The 25,581-nt window shown below is 36.1% G+C and overlaps 3 protein-coding genes across 7 annotated transcripts; 1 reads left to right on the top strand and 2 right to left on the bottom strand.

Moving 5' to 3' along the window:
• The first annotated feature begins 308 nt into the window (after positions 1-308).
• On the top strand, positions 309-10,632 carry si:cabz01074946.1 (SLAM family member 9). Of its 3 annotated transcripts, XM_067580663.1 has the most exons (8): positions 315-490; positions 876-1,085; positions 1,175-1,285; positions 2,831-3,106; positions 3,981-4,094; positions 6,027-6,059; positions 6,492-6,530; positions 7,507-8,878. In XM_067580663.1, exons 1-7 carry the CDS (start codon positions 454-456, stop codon positions 6,521-6,523), a joined length of 813 nt encoding a protein of 270 aa, XP_067436764.1. In that variant the 5' UTR covers positions 315-453; the 3' UTR covers positions 6,524-6,530; positions 7,507-8,878. The 3 variants fall into 3 exon arrangements, with proteins under 3 accessions (XP_067436763.1, XP_067436764.1, XP_067436765.1); XM_067580664.1 differs by lacking the exon at positions 6,027-6,059 and having other exon boundaries at positions 316-490; XM_067580662.1 differs by lacking the exons at positions 6,027-6,059; positions 6,492-6,530; positions 7,507-8,878 and adding an exon at positions 10,260-10,632 and having other exon boundaries at positions 309-490.
• LOC137175034 (SLAM family member 5-like) lies at positions 9,233-15,875 on the bottom strand. 3 transcript variants are annotated; one of them, XM_067580658.1, is made up of 8 exons: positions 15,756-15,875; positions 13,185-13,487; positions 12,342-12,626; positions 11,506-11,616; positions 11,295-11,353; positions 11,070-11,141; positions 10,707-10,781; positions 9,233-9,778 (listed from the first exon to the last, which is right to left on the bottom strand). In XM_067580658.1, the coding sequence occupies exons 1-8, from the start codon at positions 15,832-15,834 to the stop codon at positions 9,701-9,703; spliced, it is 1,062 nt and encodes a 353-aa protein (XP_067436759.1). In that variant the 5' UTR covers positions 15,835-15,875; the 3' UTR covers positions 9,233-9,700. The 3 variants fall into 3 exon arrangements, with proteins under 3 accessions (XP_067436759.1, XP_067436760.1, XP_067436761.1); XM_067580659.1 differs by having other exon boundaries at positions 11,506-11,604; XM_067580660.1 differs by lacking the exon at positions 10,707-10,781.
• A 3,200-nt stretch (positions 15,876-19,075) lies between these two features.
• Positions 19,076-23,652, bottom strand: LOC137174824 (SLAM family member 9-like). The gene is made up of 7 exons (XM_067580309.1): positions 23,487-23,652; positions 22,627-22,929; positions 20,836-21,120; positions 19,766-19,870; positions 19,608-19,623; positions 19,433-19,500; positions 19,076-19,270 (listed from the first exon to the last, which is right to left on the bottom strand). Exons 1-7 carry the CDS (start codon positions 23,563-23,565, stop codon positions 19,188-19,190), a joined length of 939 nt encoding a protein of 312 aa, XP_067436410.1. The 5' UTR covers positions 23,566-23,652; the 3' UTR covers positions 19,076-19,187.
• Positions 23,653-25,581: the final 1,929 nt, after the last annotated feature.

Below are 25,581 nucleotides of genomic sequence, written 5' to 3'. Positions count from 1 at the left end.
GTGCCAAGTTGTCTTTGAGTTTTCTTTAGTGAAGACAGGAAATGACGTTTAAGTGTGTGGGAGTGACTGAAGTGTTAACATGAACGGTAAACGTTTCCATTTTATTACAACACCATGAATCTACAGTAATTATCCACCAAACTAAAGAAAATACCCTGAAATAATACAAAGTAGGGATACTACAAAACAGAAAATGAACTATTTAGTCTAACTTTACTCTGAGTGATGGGGAATTTTTTAAAAAAAGCTGATAAACGAGATAACCAACTTTTATTTAGAATAAAAGTGAAGAAAAATATCCAGAGAGTAACAAAACATATATATATTTAATAAAATGTGAGTGAAGAGCTTATCACACAATGACTACTTTGAGCCCACGCACGCACATGATTTGTGTTAATAAGGAAGTTCACAACAGCACACTCTCTCTCTGTGTGTCGTTTCTCAGTAACAATGAGACAACAAATCCTCCACATTCTACTCATTCAAGGTAAGTCCTGCTTTCATTTGCTGAAAATATCAAGTGGCAGCTGATGTGCCAAACTTTCAAAAACTTTGTGATATTTAAAGTGACATTTCAGAACAGAAAAGAGCATAAAGAGCAAAGATAAGAAGTCAGGAAGTTAGGACTTTGACATCTTCCTGAGGCAAAAAAAAAAAACAATGACTGGGGGGCTCTTAAACCTAAAGAGAACTGACAGATAGTTTTTGTCACTCATACGTTAAAATGTCTCTCATGTTTTCTTAGAGTTTAATGTTAAAAAGAAAGGAAGCATTTAGGGAAGTGTTGCTTTTCTTCTGCTTCTTCTGCCGCTTTACTATGAAACCTGTGAGACTCGATATGATTCTGAATCTTTTTATCATTGTTTTTACAGTGGTACTAGTTGATCCCCTCGAGGGAGCCACTGGCTACCTTGGAGAGAATGTTACCTTGCCCTCAAATGGCAGCTCATCATGGCGTCTCTCCAAAATCAAGTGGTCAATATTCCTAAACAGCACTTGGATTGCCACGTATCAGGATGGGAAGGAAAACACTAATCGCTTGCCTCGGTATAAAGGGAGACTCAGTCTCAACGTCTCCACAGGTGCGTATCAAGGTTTTATTTCCTCATAATGTGCCATAGGAAGCCACTTCTCTCTTGATAGTGTCCTTTCAATGCTTTTTATTCTTAAGGTGATTTGACAATCCATAATTTGACCGAAGATGATGCCATGGAATACACTGTAGACCTCATCAACACTGAGAAAAAGAGCATAGTAAACAAGATCAAGCTCGAGGTGACACGTAAGTATGACTACTGAAGATAGTGTCACACATTGTATTTTCACAGAAAGTCAGCTTTACTTAAAGGATAGGTTGAGGTTTTTTCCAAGTCTATCTTAATACAATACTGATATGCCATTATGTATGTGGAAGGAAGGTGTTGATCAACACTTTTTTCTGTTGAAAATAAGTCATTTATGTTGAGCGATACTTACCAAAAGTGTTGAGCGACCTACCATAAATTGAAAATGTTACACGATTCTTTAATTTCTGTCGAGCAACAATGATCAAAAGTGTAGAGCGGCCTACCATAAATTAGCCTTAAGAAACAGGGGCCAAAATCGACTGCCCTCGTTCTGCGCAAAAAAGCATTTCAAACTTCGTCTGAAACTAATATGAAGCTTGAGGAATCTTGGTAGTCAAATTAAGTTGGTATTTTTCAAAGTTACCTCCTATTTAGTACAAAGTACCCTCTTTTTGTTTCCCCGGAAGGAAGTTCCTTGGCGAGTTCCAGCAGAGCGATATAATCTGGTCATTGCATGTAGGTTTATTGCTGGAACCGTCTTATTGCTCACGTGTTACCAACTGAGTGAAACAGAAATTTAGTATTACCATGAAGTTATGTCGGATTTTAAATTTGAAGAAGAATTTCAATCAATCAATCAATTTTTATTTATATAGCGCCATATCACAACAAAAGTCATCTCAAGGCACTTTTCACATAGAGCAGGTCAAGACCGTACTCTTTAATTTACAGAGACCCAACAATTCCCCCATGAGCAAGCACTTGGCGACAGTGGTGAGGAAAAACTCCCCTTTAACGGGTAGAAACCTCAAGCAGAACCCGGCTCTTGGTGGGCGGCCATCTGCTTTGACCGGTTGGGTTGAGAGAGAGAAAAAGAGAGGGAAAGGGGGAGGGGGGACAGAAGAACAACAATCATTTACCATGTATGGCGAAGCATACGTGTATGAACCAAAATTTACAGAATTTTGTACAGACATTTATTCTTCCCAGGAGGTCCACATTAGTGGTTTTGGGTGAAATCTCTCAACAGCTATTAGATGTATTGCTATGAAATTTGGTTCAGACATTCATGTCCTCCCTCAAGATGAATTGTAATAAATTTGGTGATCTACTGATTTTCTTTTCTTTCATCAAATTTTCAATTTGTCCAATACTTTATGTTTATGACCAAATACCTGCAAAACTAATTCCGTTCAGCTTCAGATGTACTTTGTGCTGAAGTGCTAATTAGCAATTTTTAATTTTAGTACGCTAACATGCTACACTAAGAGGGTGAAACTAGTAAACATTATACCTGCATGCTGATGTCAGCATTTAGGTCAAAGCATTGCTGTGCCTAATTACAGCCTCACAGCTACTAGCATTACTGTAGACTGTTATTCTAGTTTTCTGTTCTTTCCTCACCAAGTTTAGCAAGTTGCAAATATTTTGCTTCTGAGTGGTTGGTGTCTAGAGTCAGGGAGTGCTCAGCAGTTAGGTTTTGAAATTTTGGTGAAAATATATCCATGTTTAACTCATAATCCCAAATTATTTCCCTCCAGAACACCTCCAGAAACCAACCATAAAGACACTCTTCAATTCATCTGCAGAGGAAGGCTGTTGGATCGGCTTGCATTGTATATCTGCTAGTGAAGATGTTGTCTTCTCCTGGCATGTTAACTCTTCCAACGTGACTATCTTCAATATGAGTCATCCTCAAGTCAAACCTGGACTTCATTCAGCATTTTTCTACAAGAAACAGATCCCTGTCCAAATCACCTGCATCTCCAGCAGGAATAAGGAGAACGCCTCAAGGGTTGTCACTCCAGAGTGTAATGGTAAGGTCACAATGGATTTAAATGAGACAACATGATACCATGCAATATGATACAATATGATGAGGCATACTAAATTATTGCCTAAAAGATGTAGATTTAATGTAATGATGAAGCCACAAAACCCAGGTTTGAATAACATGTAGCAAAAAGGTAGCAGTGTATGGTTTGGTTGAATTGACAGCAGAGGAGAGACTTGACTGTGCCCTTGGCTAGATGTTGTATACAATACAACATAAAAGGAAGAAAAACTGCAATGGGACTTTACTTAAAATACAAAATTGTGACATATTTCCTCAGCAAAATATTCTCTTTATAGATGTAAAAGGGGCCGATTCCATGCATGATTCACATGGTACAAAGTGATACTAAACATCACAAAACAACACAATACAACATGACATGATTCAATGCAGTACAGTACAGTACTATATGGCCTCAAAAAAAGAGCAGGTTATGAAGGTACGCTTGCATTATTGTGTCAGTCAATATCATCACGTCATTTAATGGTGCACTTTCCCCCAAATTTTAAAAAAAAAATAAACTAGCGCAAAACAGTTAATAAATTAGAGCTTTCAGGGTCTCTGGAGTTCAGGGGCCCACTACTGCCTGATACAATATGATGCACCATAACATATTATATAAAACAATATGCTGCAGTATGAGAGAATAGACTACAGGTAATAGTACAGTATTATGAAGTACCATAACATACCATACAATATATACAGTACAAACATGTTGGGACACACCATAATTAGAAAGAGATTTGTGTTTCTCCATATCCTTCAGCTATGTCTGTTTTAGAGGGGAAAGCTGTGCTAGTGTAGTTCTGAGAAACTAACTTTTTGTTGTTCTCTCTTCTATATATTTGCAGATGGAAAACCACAAACTCAACACCAGGTTCAATGCAGGTCGAGATGTGGTCTTTGTGTTTTCTTGGGAATTTTCTTGGGAGTTGTAGCAGTTGTAATAATATACGTTTGCAAAGGTGAGAGGAAAACATAATTCTTTTTAGGAAAATTCTCTCGTTTGCCTTCCCTTTTCCAAAGGAATCTCAGCTGAGCTAACGCAAAGAAACTTCAGCATAAAGAGGGTCTCCACCTTCATATTAAGTATAACAGGGCACCAGAACAGAGCTGTAAATGTAAATGTTTTACATTTTATTTTGTTTTATTAGTCTATTTGTCTGTGTGTTGTCATGGATGGTTGTTGTTCTTGTTTTATCACTATAAGCACTGATTTTAAAATGTAACGTGTACAATACATCAGACACTGCTTCTGCAACTGTCAATATTCTCTAGTAAACAAACAAACAAACAGCCCTGAGAATGTGAATTTTGTGCCATGTTGCATCTTAAATTCCAAAATGTCCACCCAACTAATCTGGAGGCAGGCCAGGATATTTTGGTCATAATAAGTTATGGAGCCTTGGAGGGGTCATGGAAAAAAGAAAAAAAACACTTAATCAGTGCTCTCGATTTTCCCGTTCTGCACACCATATTCTGTCGAAAGTTCCCAAAACAAATATCGTATTTGGTCGGTCATCATTCTGGTCTGCTGCAGCCATAGACTGGAACATCAGCTTTTAAGGACTCTATTATGTATATTACATGCTGCTGTTTCCCGAGCCACTAATATTCCATAACCTCTGTCTATCTGCTATTTACTGTTGTCCCATGCATATTCTTGCTCTCTTGCTGCTGTTTTGCTTTGCATGTTTGTCGTACTGTTACTCTTGTTCTATTGTTGTATTGCCTCATGTCGTTGTCTGCTAACTACCTGCCCGATGCATGTGTGCTAGACTGCATATAATTAATGTAATGCTTGTTGTCACATGTAATGCTTGTTGTGATTGTATGCAAGTAGTGAGTGTGTTGGAAATGTTTGAATGTGTACTGCTGTTTTTTTTTTTTTTTAACTTTTCACTTCTTTTTAGTCCCTACCCTCAAGAGGCTGCCATTGTAAATAAGAATTTCTTCTTAATGATTTGCCTGGTTAAATAAAGATTAAATAGAAATAAATAAAAATAAAATGTAATAATTTGTACTCCCAGTTTTATAATTTGTGCTCTTGTTTAAGGGGTCTCAGATAATATAGTGTTGTGCTTACAAGCCAAAACCCAAAGTATATCCACGATCAAAATAAAATTGAGAGCACGAATTATCAAATCAAGAACACAAATTAGTTATTTTTTTCTCCCTGGCCCCTCCCAGGCTCTGTAATAAGTTGTAGGATTATAGGAAATAACATTTTGGGGGTGCCATACCAAAATTTGAGTGGGGACTCTTTAACAAATTTTGGCATTATAATAAATAACAAATATTGTAGTAGTTATATTAATTTTTGAGATCTGGGAGCAAGATTTTTTTTAAAAAAAAATAGAAGCTATAATGTATAACAAATTTTGGAACTTCACAATACTAAAGTTTGGGAACCGCAAGAAAGAAAAAAATGTTCCACTTGAATACTTTATATTCAGGTATAGATGTAATGTATACTCAATTTGACGTGAGGCATTTCTCTGACTGCTGATGTCATGAGAACAAAGGGTCATGGGCCGAGAAAATTCTAAACTCTGGGTTGTGGTTTCTCTTGATTTCCATGCAACACTTTCTTTTTTCAGTCATAGTTACTGTCATAACCCCTCCTGTTTTCACACTCAGCTCTAACCCACAAAGTAACCCACTAAGATACTAAACATCACAAACTTTAAGACTTTCTGATTCACTCTTAGAAGATTTTGATTTCTTGCTTTTTAACTCATATTAGCTCATAAGTTTGAGTTTACAGTGTTCACAACATATTGTAAAAAAAAATATGTCTAAATATGTAAAATATATACATGCTTGTGCCATAGTTGTAATACTTGAACAGTGAATACTACTGCATGTTGACGCTGCATTGTTTCTTGTAATTACAGATAAGATCAAAACTGTATGGGATTACCTCTGCGGTATGTAATAGCCATTTTGAGACTGAAATGGTCACTGTAACAATTTATTCTAACAAGTCCTCCAATACGACCAAATTCGTTGTTTGTCTATGCACACCAGAATGACATATAGGAGTGTTTTCTAATCTGGCGCCACAATAGGCAGTAATCGGCAGAACAACATCATTTACTGTGCTTTTCAAAACTGTTACAAATCACTCTTAAAAAATATGGCCTCCATCCACTCTACCTCCTTTGAATGAGGAAAATTGTCGACATAGACGTCATCTGAATTGTGTCATTGCTCCGGGTCATAATTACTATGGCCACTAAATGGCATCTGTCACTCAAACGTAACTATACGTCGTATGTGGGTGACTAACATTACAACCTCTTGTGTTGTTTTTCTTGGGGGGACAGTCTCACTTATTTGGATTCTTCTATAATTTTCAGGAAGACTGTGTTCACCAAATAATTCATCATAATCTAAAGGTACGCATCTGTCTTTCTTTGTTCTGCTTTATAAACACTGTTTTTTGTAGATTTGTAGCAATGAGTGATTACACAATGCCATTATTTATTTTTGTTTTCTCTCACAGCTAGCTTGAGAATTATAAAAGACACAAGTTTGAAGATGCTAGATGGCTGTGCTACAAAAACATCAAGCAGTATTAGGAGTATAGTGTATTGTATTAGTAAAATCACAAAATTAGTTTTAGTAAAAACTGCATGTTGTATATTTTTGGAAGTGAAAGCAGGGTGAATGAAAGAAACAAATGTATTTTGATATCATCTGCAGAGAGTGGACACAATATAATGAACACCTGTACAATGTAATGCAGCCCACTAAACTCCATAAACCCCTGCTTCAAAAATCTGGTGAATCATCACTCACCAAAAGATTACAAATGATAGTACAGGTGTTCATGATATTGACTACACCTCATTTATAGTTTTGAAGGGTGTTTTTGTATTTGTAGTTATATTTGTATTTTCCTGTCTTTTTAATTTTATCACCTTCTAATGTTTAGTGGGATGTCTTGTCTGTGTTACTGTTTTCTACCTTATTGTAAAAAAGGTAAAACATTTGGGAAATTTGTGTATTTGCTTTTTGGGAGAGTTAGATGAGAAGGGCGATAACAAAATGTCGAACTATTCATTTCATTGGAAAGTGCCAAGGTTCTTAGTTTTTTTATTTCCCCACTGTTCATATCCCTCCACGGGCTCCCATTTGCTGCCTGCATCAAATTCAAAACCCCGACACTTGCTTACAAAACAGCAACTAAAACAGCTCCTGCCTACCTGTACTCCCTCATTCAGGTCTATGCCCCCTCCCGCTCACTACACTCTAACAATGAAAGGCGCCTGGTACCACCACCACAACAGGGCCCTAAGTCACTAGCTAGACTCTTCTCTTCTGTTGTTCCCCAGTGGTGGAATGAATTACCAAACTCTGTTTGATTCACAGATTCCCAGAGTCCCTCTCAATCAAGACTGAAGACCCAGCTCTTTCACAAAAAAAGGAAAAGAGAAAAATCTGCTTCTATGCATTCTATGCACTCTATGCATTGCCTCTGTGCACTACCTGTTGGCACCTGCATCCTGTCAGACTTGAACTTAGCTTTATGACACTTACTCATGTTGTTGTCTTCTGACTAGATCCCTGCTTGTGTTCTATTAGCTCTCAGATGTACCTCGCTTTGGATAAAAGCATCTGCCAAATGAAATTGTAAATTGTAAATTTTATTTTTGTAAAACTGTTCCTTTTAAGTGTACCTTAAAAACAGGCAAAAAGAAAAAAAAAAAACACGCACACAAAAAAACCCAAAACACTGATTTATTTTAATGTGAAAATATGTCTACTGTGGTTTCAATTTAGACTTTCCTATTTTCATTACGCTATTATGGGCTTAAGCTTAAGCTGAGAAAGCCCTTTGACACAAATGTGTTTTGTTTTTACAGTTTGATTGATTTTATTATTGATTTATTTTTTCTGAAGAAGAGATATTCTGTTGTTTCAGTTAGTATTGTTGTGTCTTATTGGGAGTATGGATGAGAGATGCTATATTGTCAGATGTCACTGAGATATTGTAAATATATTTATGTTTAGCCCAGGGAGAGTATAGCTACTGTTTTTTGCATCATACTGAGTTGGTACTAAGTAGTTCCTCATTACTTTGTGATTATCTAACCATTACTTCCCTGTTTTGTAAGTCCTACCATCCCAGGGGAGAGATGGGCAGAGTAAAGGCAGACTTAGGTGCCCCTGAATAACAATTAAAAAAATGTGTTACATTTTTGTCAGAAATAACTGTGAAAAGATGAAATGAGCAACAAGTAATTGAATTGGCATGAATTTCTGAGTGGCATGTTAGCAGACCAATAGCAAGCATAAAAAGAGCCATGACCTGCGGCAGTGATCAACTACTGTAACCTGTCCAGGCGAATGAGTATCTGGCCTAAAGTGGAATTAATGGAATGGAGCCATTGTTAATGTTATTATTCACACCTGTGCTTTTCCTGCTTTTAAAAGCCAAAATGTCTGCTGTGAAAAGGTCTATTAGAGACCGCTGTTGTTTTTGTAATCAGGTTAGGCATTTACAACACAATTTATTATACAAATGAAGTACTATGAATACTGTGTGTGTGGTATAGGATTGATCAAGCTTCAACCAAGACAATCACATGGTTTTAATGTAACAAATTTGATTATGAAGCAGGTAATTCTTTAATTGTCACATCACAATTAAGCTCTGATTTGATTTGACTCACTGCCTTTCATGTAACAGCCATTTCATAAGGTGACTCATGCTATCTCTACAATAAAACTCAGCCATTCAGTCATTGTATTTATTGTAGTGCTCAATAATTGTAGCAGTAATGTTAGTAATAAATGTGTGTGTAACTAAAAGTGAACTTGAAGCTGTTTTCTTCTTGCATCTCAATCACTTAACCTTAAAAGACCTATACCTTCTAAAAACAATAATTAAGAGTATTGAGGAGACTTGCTCTGATAAAATAATAACTGTCAATTTGAATAATAATAAGAATCATAATTTGGAGGGATTTATTCCCTATTATTGTAGGATTTGGATGAATAATTCCATATGTGAGTTACACATGTGCTATAATTCTTCATAATTTCCCCCCGGAAATCATTACGCAATTTGAGTTCCTCCACAGTATGTGATGCATTTCAGTAAAGAATCAGTCAAGAGTCTTTAATAAAATGATGACATTACAAAACTGTTACACCATTAAATTATGAAAGTAAATTCAATACAGCCACTTTTGCACAGACACGGCATCCACAAAATATTTACATTGTAAAATATAATGAGTACAGTACTTGCATTAGAAGACATACAAAACCAACATAACATTTAAAAAATATAATATAAATATAATATTTACAGAATTTTCTACACTGTTAATGAAATTGCAACTCTCAAAACATCATTTTTCTAATATGATAATAGGAAAAGGTGCAATAATTTTTATACTCAAAATACACAATACTCAAAATTGACAAAGGTATTTATAGAAAGCATGATGTTTCGCAATGCGTCATTTCCAAATGTTGCTCCGAGCAAATTATCTTGGTCAACTTTTTTTTTTTAGTATAGGAAATTTAAACATTTTGTGTTATACGTTGTGATCCCCTAGGGAACTTCTTGGTATGGTGACATTGAGGGATTCCTTGAGCGATTAAACTGGATCTTGTCATACACAGTCTGGGGCTAGATGTGTGACAACAAAAGGAGGGGAAAAAGAAAAAAGCACCAATGTCACAATCAGATGTAAGACTCATTCTTATTAAGAATTAAAATGAGGAAGTAACGTCACAAGCATAATTTCATCATATGGGATCATCATCTCAATGTTAGATGAAATGGTCTGTGAGCGGTGTTTACTAAATCAAATTATCTACCCAGTCTTTTATCATAATGTGCATAATTGTATGTTCAAAATGACTGTTTTTTTCATTTCAACAGTGTATGAATTACTTTTTTCATGAGGTACATATTTCATTTTGCACCAAATCTCTTCAAATTTGATGTTCACAGTATTTTTTTTTTTGCCCCTACATAAAAGCAATGATATAATCATAAAAATGTGCACTATCATGTCATATGTATAAGGGTGTCACAAGTTCACCTTCTTAGTGACTATTTTTCATGCTGTTCACCTGCCTGATCACTAACTCTCCTGTCATTGCAGATCCTGCCACCCCGATCTGCCCTGCAATCACCTCCTTCCCCTCACCTGAGTTTCCCCGCCCATCTCCTCACCTGGATCCCATTATGCTCATCAGTCACTCTTCATATACTGGCCCAGATTCTCATACCCCTTTCCAGATTGTCTAGTGTTTAGGCCTAGCTTTCCAGCATTACCTTGCCTATCTGTGGGCTCTCCTGTTACCTGTTTCCTGGATTTGAAGATTTTGCCTAGTCCCTTGGATTTGTCTGCCTGTCTGCCTGGTTTTGACCTCTGCTTGTTTTTTTGGACTGATTAAAGATTATTGGACATTGCTCCTGTTTCTGAGTTCATGCTTTTGGGTTTCTAGGTTCTGAGTCATTACAAAGGGAGGGAAAGGTGTATTGTAGCAATATTATAAACTCAAACTGCAAGAACCTCAAAGACTTCAACTGAAAGTTTTGCTCTTACTGCAGGTGTGACTGTGTTGGCTCTGTTATCAATGATTTCATACACGGAGCAAGGCTTCATGGTAGTTAAAGTCCCCTGGAAATTTAAATGTGCATTTATACAAGGACAAATATCACAGAAAAAATATCATGGAAATATCACAAGCATAATTTCGTCATTCAGGATCTCTTAATATAAGATGAAAGGGTCTATGGGCAGTGTTTACTAAATCAATTATCTACCAATCTTTATCATAATGTGCATAATTGTATGTTCAAAATGACTAAATGTTTTTTTTTTTTTTTTCATTTCATCAGTGTTTTTTCATGAAGTTTACATTTCATTTTGCACCAAATCTCTTCAAATGAAAAGTTTTGCTCTTACCGCAGGTGTGACTGCGTTGACTCTATCAACGGTTTCATACACAGAGCAAGACTTCATGGTAGTTGAGGTCCCCTGGAAATTTAAATGTGCATTTATACAAAGACAAATATCATAGAGAAATAACAAAGTGGGTGAAACATGCATATACTGTGTATTTATGCATTTCATCAAAGCTGAGGCAGATGGTTTGTGCAAAGTAACGTGTGCACAATAAAGCATACTTACATCTTGAGGTGCAATATCACAGATATCAGCATACACTGTGAGCTCATTTGAGTCACTGCCTGGTGGTAGAATTTAAAGCACAAATAAGGCAAAAAACTGGCTCTGAAGTTAAGCGTCAATCTTCAATTATTATTACACATACACACAGAGATATATATATCTGTAAGAAAAATTACCAACATATGAAGGCCCACATTCAGGAGTTTCTTACCTGATCGTCTTTTTTTGCGGTGACAAACACCCACAGCTATACCAGCCACAGTGACAGTCATCAAACTTCCTGCAGCCACACTCAGGATAAGTATTAAGTCTGTCCATGCAACTGAAGGTAAAAGCGAAAAACAAAGTCATTGGTAAAATGCTGTTTTCACTAGTCTCATAGGCCGTTATCGCCTTTATCATCACTTTGATGTTCTGCTCATCCTGTGTAGCAAGCTGTTTTTAGCATTCATCAGATTCACATGACAGATAACTGAACAGGGAGTTGAGCGATAATAACTCACATTCAAGATCTCCTCTTTAGTTAATAGACTACTATAACTCTGCAAGCATTAGTAATTTGACTGGTAATATCTGAGTTTTAGATTTCAAGAAAGACAATTCAAATAAATTTAATTGCAAGGTATTTAAAATGTCTGTATTTGAAATTATGACTAGTCAGAACTACATTGTACAATCATCTGAATTTTTAAAAAATGAAACTATCTGTCATTTGAAGCTTCATATGACTTAATAGTGAAAATAATATTATACTGGTTGTATTATTCAGAATGTGATTACTTTGAGATAATGTTACTTTGATTGTAATGGCAGAAATCTTGGATTATCATGCTGACTGGTCCGATTGCAATGTGATTAATCAAAATGCATTTGTAGATATCTTAGATATAATTACAGATAGTCACATGAAACAATTTATATTTATAATTATATTATATATAATAAATTGTATATATATTATATATACATTTACATGTCATAAAAACATATTAAAAATACCCTCAGGAATTAAACACTAATGAAGTATATTAATTTCTGTGCATATACCTAGTTTTTTTCCATCGGTGGAAGTATTGTTGCTACACTTCACTGTTTCGGATGCAGATTTCTCACTGACAGAATTGAAAATCGTGCAGGTGAATTTGATGTTTCCAACCTCTGGCTGGATATTGTACTGCAGCCTGGAGCCGCTACTGGTTTGGTTCATCACGGTCCAGTTGTAGGAGACCTTTCTGTCAGAGGTTGTACTGCACTCCAGCACAACTGTACAGGATTCATTCAAAGCATGCCAGGTGGAATTTACAGTCAGGATAGGCTGGTTCATTATGGGCTCTAATTAGGCAGTAGAGAGAGAGAAAATAAGATAATGAGAATAAGATATTAAGCATTCTGCAAATCCATTATAGATGTACATATAAAACACCAACAAATGCATGTATAGCAGTATTTGATCAGGAGTTGCTCAAAGAAGTATTTTGAGCCTTAGATCAAAGATGCTAAAGATGCTAAAGACATCAGAATGTTATCTGGCCACAAAAGGAAATGATAAATCAGCACAATATATTTATTTTGTCTTAGGAAAGAAGCAAAGGCAATTCCTCACTATATACAAGTCTGGTGATAACAGCAGAAAAGCTGTCATACCATCCCAGAGTTATGTTAGAACAAATAACATTTTAGTAACATTTTAATTTATAATACAGTACTGTGATACTAAGGCTAACCAAACAATGTGACTTCCACTTCCATTTCTTCTACGTGGATCATCAACTGGTGAAGATGCTGACTTTTTGTCTGGTACTTGCAGCTTTAGCCTCAATATTTTAGCATGATATCCAGTATGTAACCATCATATTGCATATTTAACACTGTTTTACAGAAGCATCTTACCATGAACTTGCAGAGTGATGGAGACTGTGGGCCTTTGCTTGTCATTCACCTCTGAGATTAAACTGAAAACACCAGAATCTTGAAGAGTCAGTCTTCTCACTGTTAAACTGAAATCTGTAGGGTTTAGGTCTACTCTGCCCATGAACTGAGGGTGAGTTACATCTGCATCCTTGTCTGCAACTTTTATATTGTTATAGTTCCAAAATGTTGAGTTGACCCCTTTACTTGGTAAGCATGACGGAAGCTCTACAGTGTCTCCAACTTTTTTATGGATGGTACGATCACAACTGGAGGCCTCCACATCTGAAACACATGAGCAAACAACAAAGTGAGTATAATCTTTCTGAAAGGTCATTGAACATTTGTTTCTTAACCTTGTGGCAGATATTCTTAAATGTTCATAGAGTAAGAGCAAAAAATTATTTAATTACCTAAAACCAAAGCCACTATGCCTAGTATACAAAGTGTAACACTACATGTTGATGTAACACAACATAAAGCAGTGGTAGAAAAGCAAAACAGAGCACGGCATTATATTCATGACATACATGACATGACATAGTATAAAAATATTACAAAAAATGACAACATTACATGAATGACCTGTCCTGTCCTGTCTGGTACAGACAGTTACTATTGTTTTCCTTTAACAATGATATTAGCCTTTCCTTAAAGAGACCCTCCAGACATGTTGTTAGACACATAAAGAATACTCATCTTGGAATAATAATGTGTCTTTTCTATAAAAAACAGTCCAATTACTTCATTAATTCCTTAAAATGACATCTCTCCTATTTGCCTCACTGATGAATATGCAAATATATTTCATTTCAGAAGTTGAGCTGCGGGGCATAAGATGTCTCCTACTTCACTGAAAAGTCCATTCTTCGTGTTTGTGCACTGGGGGTTTCAAGTTTCCGCATCACACCTATGAAAGCTGTATAATGGACCACAATTGAGTCCAAACTAGTTGTGATGTCACAAATCATGCAAGTAGGTACATGCCTTAAACTCTCAATCTCAATTTTCGATGAGCAAAGAGAAACTTTCCACTATAAGCAGATGAATGTAAAAACAGATTTCTGGTGTCAAACTCTGCATATACATCATTCTGCACAGTGAAACTCAGACATCCTAGTGAAGTAACAATAAGCAAAACACATTTGTGTGTGTGTGTGTGTGTGTGTGTGTGTGTGTGTGTGTGGAGGGGAGGGGGGGGGGCTTTTACAAATAATGTTAGTTACTTTAACTTAACCATATTAAGTTTACCTAACCATATATCAACTATTAGGGTGGAAAATCAAGAGATGAGTCGTTTTTGAAATGATCAGATTGCTGGGACTTCAATCAACTGACAATTAACCTATTTTGTCATTTTGAAAAAGAACTTACTGAACTTACACAAAAACAAAAAAACTAACACTAAGATTTAATTTTCAAGTGAACATATAATTGTAAAGTAAAATATAAATGTCTCAGTGTTGGTGATGGATTGTCATGTAAACTAAGTGAACCTCCAGAGTCAGAACCCCACAACAATAGTCTTCATGACAGACAGAGCTGACACCAGTGCATCATTTCAAAAGAAAAAGCAACTACAGATTCTAACCAAAGACAAACGTAACACCAAAGCTATCTTTGTTCAATTGTGTGCATCACTTTTGGTCAGTGCGGCTGCTGCTGGTGGGGGGCGAGTCAGGAAATGTGCAGTTTGCTTAAATAGCAGGTGCCAGACCTGACAGGTCCGCTGATGACTTGTATCTATCAATTGTAAATAATAGACAAGTTTTTATCAGCACTGAGATATACTTCTGCAAATGTTCTTAAAAGATCCACACCCCCTTGTTTCTATCTAAGCAACTACTGTGTATTCTCTACAAATCAACAGTAATTTATCTGAATTTAATATATGGGTATGCTATAAGGTATAACAATATAGAGCAAGTGATTTTAACTCCAACAAGCAATACTCTTTTTAAAAAGTCAAAGAGGAAGTGAAGGAAAGAGAGAGGATGACCTATCCCAGAGTTGCATCAAGATTTCGAAGTTTTTTGCCAGGCAGATGCAGGAGAAAATTTGCTGACACAGTGTACCAGAAAACACACAAGTATATCCGCTAATAAAGAACCACAAGATACAATAGTTTGCCTATTCATTAAATTATAAACACTCAAATAAGTGGGGAGCTCATATTTTCAACAAATGCTGTGCATCATTAGTATATTTTTGTTAAGAGGGAAGAAAAAAGTATGTTTTTTAACAGTTGAATATATGGTTCCTGGAATGTCCCAGTTCTCAAATCTGCATATTACTACAATAGTATTGAAACCGTAGCTGCATTTTCCATTGGTGCTATTTAGATGTAGTCTTCTTGCAGTTGCACAAACCCAAGACACAAAGACTGTAGGCATCTTCCAAGTAAGACACGTCATTTCCCCAGATGACATGCAGTAAATACTGCAATCTTGAACTACATGCTCTATTCTGAGCTCATGACAGAGTGCGTCAGGCAGACAAATACCTCTAATAACAGTAAAACTGCATAAACTCACTGAGCAGAGGTGTACGTACCATAGAGGCAGGCCCAAAGCAGCAGAAAAGCACTGTGTGTAAAGATGTAGCTCAGGCAACAGAGGCGACCACCAAACATCTCGGTGGGGAGAGACAACGTCTGTTTCCTCTTCTGGTCTATCAAACTCTGCTGTGACAAGAGACAAGCAGGAAAAAAAATACAGAGGGGGTGGAGAACGGGGGAGGTTTCTGTCAACGGAGAAGCAGAAGAAGCGGTCTGGCTTGCTCTGACATACTGTTAGATTAAACGGATGAACGAGACGTATGCCTTAAAAGCAAGAGTGGAATAAAACATAAGTGGTCTGATATTTTGCTAAATCACAGCCAGCTATTATGTATTAGATTGTAGCATATTACCGTCACATTGTTTGTTACAATCAGGTGACAAAAAGTAAATGTTCAAGATTACCTGACCTGACCACATTTTTAATCATATATTCACCTATACCTGAATCAACTTTGGCTAAGAACCAATCTATCTATAGATCACTGCAAGCAAGCTTTACTGAGCTAGATGTGAATTTTTGAGGTTGTGGTGTGCATTTGATAGCCTCTGAGAAAGAGGAACTTAGCCACCTCTTATCATGATGCTGAAGCAATTGTGTTACGCATGACCAAGATTAATGTTCTCAAAAATATATATTGAATCATATTGATTTGGCAGACGCATTTGCCCAAAGGGACTTACAATGAGTGCATTCAACCTCTGTGGTAAAAAGAGCTATATGTTGCCAGAAACTGTAAGTGCATCTCTCCCAAATCAACAACTAGGAGTTTGTTCAATGCCATGTACGTTGTTCAGGTTTATTTTTGAGACATGAGTGTGCAGTCTGAATAGTCTTTTTTTCACGTGCAACAGAAGAAGGGCAATACTTCTGCTGTCCTAACCCTAACCCTAGTAAGGAAGGGGTGAATCCTCCTCCTTGAACATATGAATTGAGATACCAGGGGTTCTCCGCAGGGGTCAATAATCACATGCATCTTAAGCAGAACTTACTTATATGACCTTTATAGATGTGTGAACGCGAAGGCAGTGAACTACCTACCATCAAGATAAAGACCATCCTTGTGGCTAATTGCAGTCAAATGGTGATGCTTCCCTAAAAGAGGTTGTGTGTCCACACTGACCTATCTGCTGTCTGTTCTGACTGATACCTAAATGACCAATAGGAAGTGAATATGACAAGCGAGGGCATGTGTGTGAGAAGCCTACCATGATCTGTGTCTCATCGCTACATGTCTCATTAGATGTGTATAAAAGCTGAGCCTTTAGGATATCATATGCCTTTGCTAAAATCTGATTTATATGGGTGGATTTTGTACCCACCAGAAGCGATATCATTTTACTGATATCAAAAATGGTTTGTTTGTGGGGGTTAACTATTTCTTTAAAAGTAAAAAGAAAAAAGTTAGCTTCAATCTGATAAGCCAGACTGCAAGACGCCAAAGCTGACTTTTTTTTTGTTTTTTTTTTGCATGAGCAAGCTCCTAAAACATCCCATAATCTTAGTACTCAGGAGGAGAGGTAGCATAAATAAAAGATAGGTTGTCTTATTCAAAGGCTGAAATCCATGAATTGGCTGGGATAATGTGAGTGAGGAAAGATAATGATGATATCATGAGGGGAGTCTTTAACAGGAACTATAACCTGTCACTACTGTGTCTCAGAGGTGGGGGGTTGTGGTTTAACTTGTATGAGTCTATGAAAGATGAAAGAGTGAGATAGAGAGATTACCGGTAGCCCAAGTCTAAGCAACGTTGGTAAACTTGCACTGTGCAGTTCTCTGTTTCTGCAGAGGTGGTCTGTGCACTGCCTGCAACCCAATGTGGTTTCCGATGAACTTTAAAGTGATGGCCAGTTCACAGTTAAACCCTGACGTGAAACCCACCTGGTGAAACTGAAACAGTAATGATGTTGAGCCCTTAAAGAGCCAACAACTAAACAGAACATGAGCCTCACACAAACACACACTTGTTACTTCTCCATAATTTCATGCCATTTTTAAGATGCAATTTAAATAATATTATGTAATATTTTCAAGATGCTATGACACTGAAATGCCACCCACTTAACACACCCAACAAAGTCTTATTAATAGACAGCTGTTTATGGGTGTGTGCAACAAACATAATATGTCCCATGTAATATAAATAATTAAAACACTTTTTAAAAAAATATTGCACTGCAGTAACTGCATTTCTTTATAATCCTGTATTGTATAATAACAATAAAGCTTGACATTGAACATTTAACTCTAATTCCGATCAGCCTGCACTTGACCTGCTAGATGACTTGCTAAACATCAGTTTGATGGGTGGGGTTGGCACTCGTCAGGGAGATTCAGCTCGCCTGGACTGACTGGCTTCTGTATGAGCTGGTGGCTACTGGCTTCCATCCTGCTTAGTTTTGCTGTGTTGAGTTTAATTTGAGCACAGTTGCTGAAAATACTCAGCGAGATCTCATAATTTGACAGTTGGGAGATATGAAGTCATTTCCTCCTTTTCTGTGGCAGATATCGTCACAGAGAACAATAAATGTGTCCACTTCTTTTCTAGGAATTTTACGTACACTGGGTACTCTCATTCTCCTCTCAGTGACATGATGTCTAACATCTACAACCTTTTCCGGTAAGATTTATTTTAAAGTTGTTATTTTTGGCATTTAGCAGGAATAACTGACCAGCTGGACTTAAAGGAAAACCCTCAGTGAAACCCTGAAGCCTAATGTTACCAGGCTTGCTGACATGAAAGGAGAAGTGGTGCAATGACAGTAAAAATGACACTGGCCTGTGAGTCATTAAAAAAAAACAGAACCAACATAGAACTGACATATTTAATGACACACCCTGCCCCTTCACATCCTTTAAAAAAGCTCAAACAAGATGAGTTCATAAGTGTATATATTTATTGATCTTTCTATCAAGTGAGAAATGTTGGTTGACATAAAAATGAATCTTGACGTAATTATGATACTCATAGACATTTACTTTACCATTAAATACAGGATAACATACATAGTTGTGTTATTTAGTAATTCAACAGGTCTATTTTAAATGGTTGAAATTAATCCACAAAACACTCTTATCCAGTTAAACATATTAAAAATGCATTACACACGGTGAATATGCTAGTAACTGAAATCAAATTCACAGGGCTCCACCAAGTGGCTGATATGGTGAACATACAGGCATGACAAAATTATATCACTGTAAAAAAACAATACCAATAGCTTAAACTGTACTGTAAAAGATGAAACTTTAAGAGAAAGAAAATTCAGAAGAGTTAGTCAATCAACAGAAAACTAAACCTCTAACTATTCCGACTGCAAAGTCATTTAAATGCTGCAAAAATTGCCTAAATTTAAATATTGTTTTTCGTGCTGTCATCCATGCTTCTCTTTTTTTGTTGATAATAGACTTCTCTTTATGGACGTTAATCCACATCGATCAAAATTTTTACTGTACTATTTCCAGCGTCTTCAGAGCCTCTCCATGATTCATAGACAGAACCATCACCTGCATGTCAGAGATAAAGCAAGGTTATATTAATAAATATTTGTGGACTAAACTATTTGTGACAATTCTTTGTCTTTCAGGAATTTTTGAAAATTTTCTTTCAAAGGTGTGAAAGAGTTAAAACTGGTTGTGAAAGCAAACAGGATTAGATGGAAGACTGACCATGGAGAAGAGAAGAATATACTTGCTGTTGAGTTTCCTCCTGGTTGACTGTTTCAGACTGGGTGAGCCTGAAACATAAAGTTAAAATGTGTAGTAAAAAGTTAAATTGAATGAAGAAAAGACAGTTCATTGCTGCTGCTAAGTTGAAGATGAGAGAAGAGAGTCTCGTACCAACCTGTTACCACATAGATCTGTGAAAAAGACAAATGTTGTTACATGTTTTTTTGTTGCAAATTAAATCACTGCTCAATTTCATGACTTCAGAGATATTCAGTGATTATGAATAATAATAAATAGTGTTATGCATCTAAAATCACCAAGAAAAGGTCTCACCCTTTGACTTTGTGTAGCAACGCAGCAAGAAGAACATTAGAAGAGTCAATGAAATTCCAATAACTAGCCCAATGATAAACCAGACAGGACACCAAGAGTTGGACACTGCAATAATAAATAATAAGTATGTCAGTAAACTTTATTTATATAAGACTTTACTAAACTAGTGAAAAAAGCACCTTCCAGCAGGTCTAAAAATGTCTTATCTACTTATGTTGTAAACATGTGACCTGTAGTCAAACAGAGATTGTCACTTACTATCTGTTAAAAGAGTACCACCATGTTTTACAAAGAAAATGTCATTATGCTCTTTTTAAAGTTGGACAACAATGTCCTTATATATTGTTATTGAAAGCTAATTACCATACACACTCGAGGTTTGTCAATTCAGCATATTCAATTTCATTTCACATTCTCATGTTTGATTCCATAATGCCAGATGTTCATGATTATCAAAACATGTTAATGATATTACATAAATTACATTCACATTATATACATATTGCCCTAAAGGATGCAAGTAAAAAGTAAAGCAGTTGTCATTTTTTTCCTCTCTGCACACAACTGATTCTTGTGGGTCGCTGCAATCACTAATAATGTGACTAGTAATATCTTCGATTTCAACAAAGACAACTGAACTATATTTTATTGCAAGGAATTTAAAATATCTTAATTTGAAAGTATGACTAGTCAGAACTACATTGTACAAATATCTGGAATTAACATATTATATTTTACTCAAAATTAAACTGTGGATATCTTTCAACTGAATCTTCATTATTATATAGTTTGCACTATTTAGAATGTAATTACTTTGAGATGATGTTTTTGTGACTGTAATTTCAGAAATCTTTAATTGTCATGCTGACTGGTCCAATTGCAATGTGACTTGTCAAAATGCATTTTACGGATATCTTAGATATAATTACAGATAGTCAGGTGAAATAATTGATCTGTCAAATTGGCTCACCATGCCTCCTGCGCCTCTTTATCCTCTTTATCATTTAATCAGTTTGAAAGAATTATTGAAAACATTGTCAGGAATTCAAGACTAATTCCTGTGCACATACTTAGTTTTTGTTCATCTGGGGAAGTATTGCTGCCACACTTCACTGTTTCGGATGCAGATTTCTCACTGACAGAATCGAAAATCGTGCAGGTGAATTTGATGTTTCCATCCTCTGGCTGGATACTGTACTGCAGCCTGGAGCCGCTCCTGGTTTGGTTCTTCACGGTCCAGTTGTAGGAGACATTTCTGTCAGAGGTTGCACTGCACTCCAGCACAACTGTACAGGATTCATTCAAAGCATGCCAGGTGGAATTTACAGACAGGATAGGCTGCTTCATTATGGGCTCTAATTAGGCAGTAGAGAAAGAGAAATAAGATAATGAGAATAAGATATTAAGCATTCTGCAAATCCATTATACATGTACATATAAAACACCAACAAATGCATGTATAGCAGTATTTGATCAGGAGTTGCTCAAAGAAGTAATTGAGCCTTAGGTCAAAGATGCTAAAGATGCTAAAGGCATCAGAATGTTATCTGGCCACAAAAGGAAATGATAAATCAGCACAATATATTTATTTTGTCTTAGGAAAGAAGCAAAGGCAATTCCTCACTATATACAAGTCTGGTGATAACACAGCAGAAAAGCTGTCATACCATCCCAGAGTTATGTTAGAACAAATAACATTTTAGTAACATTTTAATTTATAATACAGTATTGTGATACTAAGGCTAACGAGCTTTACTCTGAACAAACAATGTGACTTCCACTTCCATTTCTTCTACATGGAACATCAACTGGTGAGGATGCTGACTTTTTGTCTGGTACTTGCAGCTTTAGCCTCAATATTTTAGCATGATATCCAGTATGTAACCATCATATTGCATATTGCATATTTAAGACCGTTTTACAGGCTTCTAGTTTTAAAACAAATCATAAAAACATTAAAAAAGTCAGCTGAAGACAACGCTTTCAACCCACTCACAGAGCTACATGAAATCTGCTAGCGACAGTCATCATTTCAGACGACAAAATACAGTCAGCAGCTAGAAATGAGATGCCTGCTTTTGTTTACTTCCTTCCTTCTTTGTCTATTTTGTACACACATAGTCTGTTGCATGTCTGTCCGTCCTCAGAGAGCGGTCCCTCCTCTATTGCTCTTTCTGAGGTTTCTTCCATTTTTTTTCCCTTTTAAAGGGTTTTTAGGGAGTTTTTCCTTATTTGAATTGAGGGTCTGAGGCTGAAGGATGTTGTATTGCTGTACAGATTGTAAAGCCTCCTGAGGCAGATTTCTTATTTATGATATTGGGCTATACAAAAACATTGACCTGACCTGACTTCCTTGTGAAATCAATGGCCTGATGATTCAAAAATGATTGTACATTATGCGTCATAGATCTGTGGTGGAACTGTCACATTATAAACCACATATGTGCAGCATGAGAATAGAAAACTTGACAGGCATAACTCAGATAGCGATTTTAAACCCTTTCAAAATATTATCAAAAGAGTAAATTTTCTTTTTTTTTTCTTTTTGGATTCATGCATGATGGTAGTAAAAAAGCTGTGCATAACAATGACAATATAGTGCCATTTCATATTCATAATAGGTAACAGATCACAGAGCTCTGCTTCTAAAATGTGATGATACATTTTTAGAGGTTCAACCCTTAGTCGCAGGGTGTACTTCTATTAAATCAACAAATATGATTTTAATATCTGACACAACATTTAATGCTAAGGGGCTTTTGTGTCACTTGCAGAATGACATTCATGAATGAATAATCAATAACCTGTTGTAAATTAAAACTTATTACGTTACTTGGTTAACAGAAACAGAAGCATCTTACTATGAACTTGCAGAGTGATGGAGACTGTGGGCCTTTGCTTGTCATTCACCTCTGAGATTAAACTGAAAACACCAGAATCTTGAAGAGTCAGTCTTCTCACTGTTAAACTGAAATCTGTAGGGTTTAGGTCTATTCTGCCCTTGAACTGAGGATGAGTTACATCTACATCCTTGTCTGCAACTTTTGTATTGTTATATTTCCAAGATGCTGAGTTGACCCCTTCAGTTGGTAAGCATGACGGAAGCTCTACAGTGTCTCCAACTTTTTTATGGATGGTACGATCACAACTGGAGGCCTCCACATCTGAAACATAAAAACAACATGGCACAACTGTTTACAGAGAATAAAATTGGGCTTCAATTTAATATATCATTGTTGAGGCATGACAGGAAGTAACAACAAAAACTACAAAAATGGCTGATAATTAAGGTATAGAATAATTATTCAATTTATTTATTTATTTTTGCTAAGTCTTATTGTTTCTTATTGATGGGAATATACTGACAAATAATTTATTTTGTGTTTAAATATGAGGATTTATGAGGAAAAAAAAAACATTTGCCAAGATTTTATTTTTAAACTTACAACTAAAATATATATTTGGAGATAAATGGCAATGAGGCAATGAATTAGAACATTTGAAAACACACACTTAAAAATAAAAAAGTAGCTTTCCTGCAATAGCAAACACACAAGATACAAAGACTGCAAGTGTCTTCCCCATGCAAACATCCAGGAAATATTACAAGCTTGACGCTACATAATTAACTTGTGCAATTCTAAGATCATGTCAGAGTGCACTGGGTAAATAAATACCTCTCATAAAATGGCATAAACCTACAGAGCAGAGGTGTACGTACCATGGAGGGAAACCCCAAGCAGCAGCAAAGCACTGTATGCCAAGAAGCAGCTAAAGCGTCGAAGGCAACCACCGGCCATCTCTGTAAGGAGAAGAATAACTTCTGTTTCCTCTTCTGGTCTTGTAAACTCTGCTGTGACGTGTTTAATTTTACATGCGGTCTGACCTGGTCTGAGATAATAACATTGAGCAAACTGAGTTGAATTATTAGAGATAATTAGATGTTTTGCAAATTACAGCCAAGTGACAAAAAAATACATGTTCAAGCTAAATCAAACTATACACTGAATTCATTTTAGCTAACACATTATATCTATATGCTACTGCAAGGAAATATCAGGTCAAGATGTTTGAAGAGTAGAGGTTAGGGTCTGCATTTGTTAACTTCAGCAAGAAAAAGTTTACTACATCATGTTAGATGTCATGTCAGATATTACAACATGATGCAGTAAATACATTCTTGCAATCAGTTAATTCCAAGTTAGTTAGTGTGTTGCTTCCGTTTGCTCATGCCTCTGCAAAAGAGGTCTGTGCTCTGTGTGCAACTCATTTAAGTGTTCACAGTTACATGCATGACCTGAAACCCACAAGGTGACCACATGCAAAAATTGCAAAGGAAAAATATCTCTACATAAGCTATTGTAACAGAAGCTACTGTTACGATCACAGACTCGTGGCACTTTTTCATAAAATCATGCCAGATTTTTACGTCTGTAGTATATAATGTAGAAGTCCTCCTTATCTTTTTTGCTCACAGATACCATTTTGCAGATTTTTATATTTCAGCCAAATTCTTCTAGTGGTTCAGTAAATAAACCCGTTGACATGGTGTATTCACATTGATGACTGTAGGTTTGACATGCAGGAAATACAGTAACGTGATGATTGACTAAATGTCCATTTCTTTCCACAGAACTTTTCATACAGTGTGCACTTTCATCTACACTCTGTAGTGTAGATGAGAGTGCACACTATTGCACATTGGTGTAGTGCATACTATATTCCCATTTTGGGGAAACTTATTTATATTATATTTATATTTATTTTATACTTTTAATATCATTGTGCATCATTACACAGTTTGCTGATAATTCTTTAGAAAGGAGATGAGATTCAGTGAGAATGATGCTGGTAAGATCATAGATAACATGTTAAATTATACACCTGACCCTGAATATTCTTTAGGAAAAACTCTGAAACAGAAACCAGACCAGACCAAACCAGAGTTCAAACATGTTTATCTGTATTCCACAATTATATTACATTATATATTGGGCTGTAATGTATATAGGTTAAACTTTACAATGTAATTATGATAAGCATGGGTATTTACTTAATTTAATACTTTAATGTACTGACAAACAACCAAATCCACCTGTTTCATCAGCATAAGTTACAAAGTTGGGCAGTATTTACAAAAAAATTCAACCCTTCCATTTATAGACTATAGATTTTCACATTTTTACTGACTTACTGAACTTCAACGACAAAACAGACAGCATTGGTAAGCTATCAGCTGGACCAACATCTCACTTGTCCTTTTGGCATGTAGTATCGCAAATCATAAAACAATCTCCTTGTCATTTGTCTTTGTGGTGCTGGGCAGCGGAGACTCTGTGGAGCTGACAGAACAGGCTCTGGAACGGCCTGGCATGTTGGTAACACAGCCCAAAGAAATACTGGGTTTCTTTTCACAAAGCCAGGGAGTCTGCTTACCAGTTCCTCTTTACACATAAATACGTGTGACTTTGACAGCGTTGTCATCACATTCACACCAGAGCTAATGTGTCAGTAAGCAGAAAAGAAGAGGTGTCTGATACTGTGCAGGATGTGCAATCATATATTTTTTAAGTGGTAGAAAGTAAAACAAATGAAAATATTTTTGGAGGTAGCAGAAATTGAGTCAAGTGCAATGCATATGAATATAATATAGTAATTACACAATGTTTTTTAACTGATTGTCTTTGAATACAACTATGACTGGTGGTGACATGAGGAAGTGGACAGTCAATATTTATTTCTCAATCTGAAACATCATACAACAGAAAGTCAGAGGTGTGAGCTTGTGAAAATCTGACATTAAAGTTCTCACACTT

This window comes from Thunnus thynnus, chromosome 22 (assembly GCF_963924715.1).
Source record: "Thunnus thynnus chromosome 22, fThuThy2.1, whole genome shotgun sequence".
In the NCBI taxonomy this organism is placed as follows: domain Eukaryota; kingdom Metazoa; phylum Chordata; class Actinopteri; order Scombriformes; family Scombridae; genus Thunnus; species Thunnus thynnus.
The sequence above is the reverse complement of the archived record's forward strand: the minus strand, read 5'-3'. Positions and strand labels throughout refer to the sequence as shown.

Excerpts from the sequence above, each read along its gene's own strand:
- si:cabz01074946.1 (XM_067580662.1), top strand. The coding sequence starts at position 454 with ATGAGACAACAAATCCTCCACATTCTACTCATTCAAG. Across the intron at positions 491-875 it reads CCACATTCTACTCATTCAAG|TGGTACTAGTTGATCCCCTC; the intron begins GTAAGTCCTGCT and ends TTGTTTTTACAG. Across the intron at positions 3,107-3,980 it reads TGTCACTCCAGAGTGTAATG|ATGGAAAACCACAAACTCAA; the intron begins GTAAGGTCACAA and ends ATATATTTGCAG.
- LOC137175034 (XM_067580658.1), bottom strand. The coding sequence starts at position 15,834 with ATGTTTGGTGGTCGCCTCTGTTGCCTGAGCTACATCTTTACACACAGT. Across the intron at positions 12,627-13,184 it reads CATCACTCTGCAAGTTCATG|AGCCCATAATGAACCAGCCT; the intron begins GTAAGATGCTTC and ends CTGCCTAATTAG. Across the intron at positions 11,617-12,341 it reads CACCGATGGAAAAAAACTAG|TTGCATGGACAGACTTAATA; the intron begins GTATATGCACAG and ends TTTTACCTTCAG.
- LOC137174824 (XM_067580309.1), bottom strand. The coding sequence starts at position 23,565 with ATGGCCGGTGGTTGCCTTCGACGCTTTAGCTGCTTCTTGGCATACAGT. Across the intron at positions 22,930-23,486 it reads GCTTGGGGTTTCCCTCCATG|ATGTGGAGGCCTCCAGTTGT; the intron begins GTACGTACACCT and ends TTTATGTTTCAG. Across the intron at positions 21,121-22,626 it reads CATCACTCTGCAAGTTCATA|AGCCCATAATGAAGCAGCCT; the intron begins GTAAGATGCTTC and ends CTGCCTAATTAG.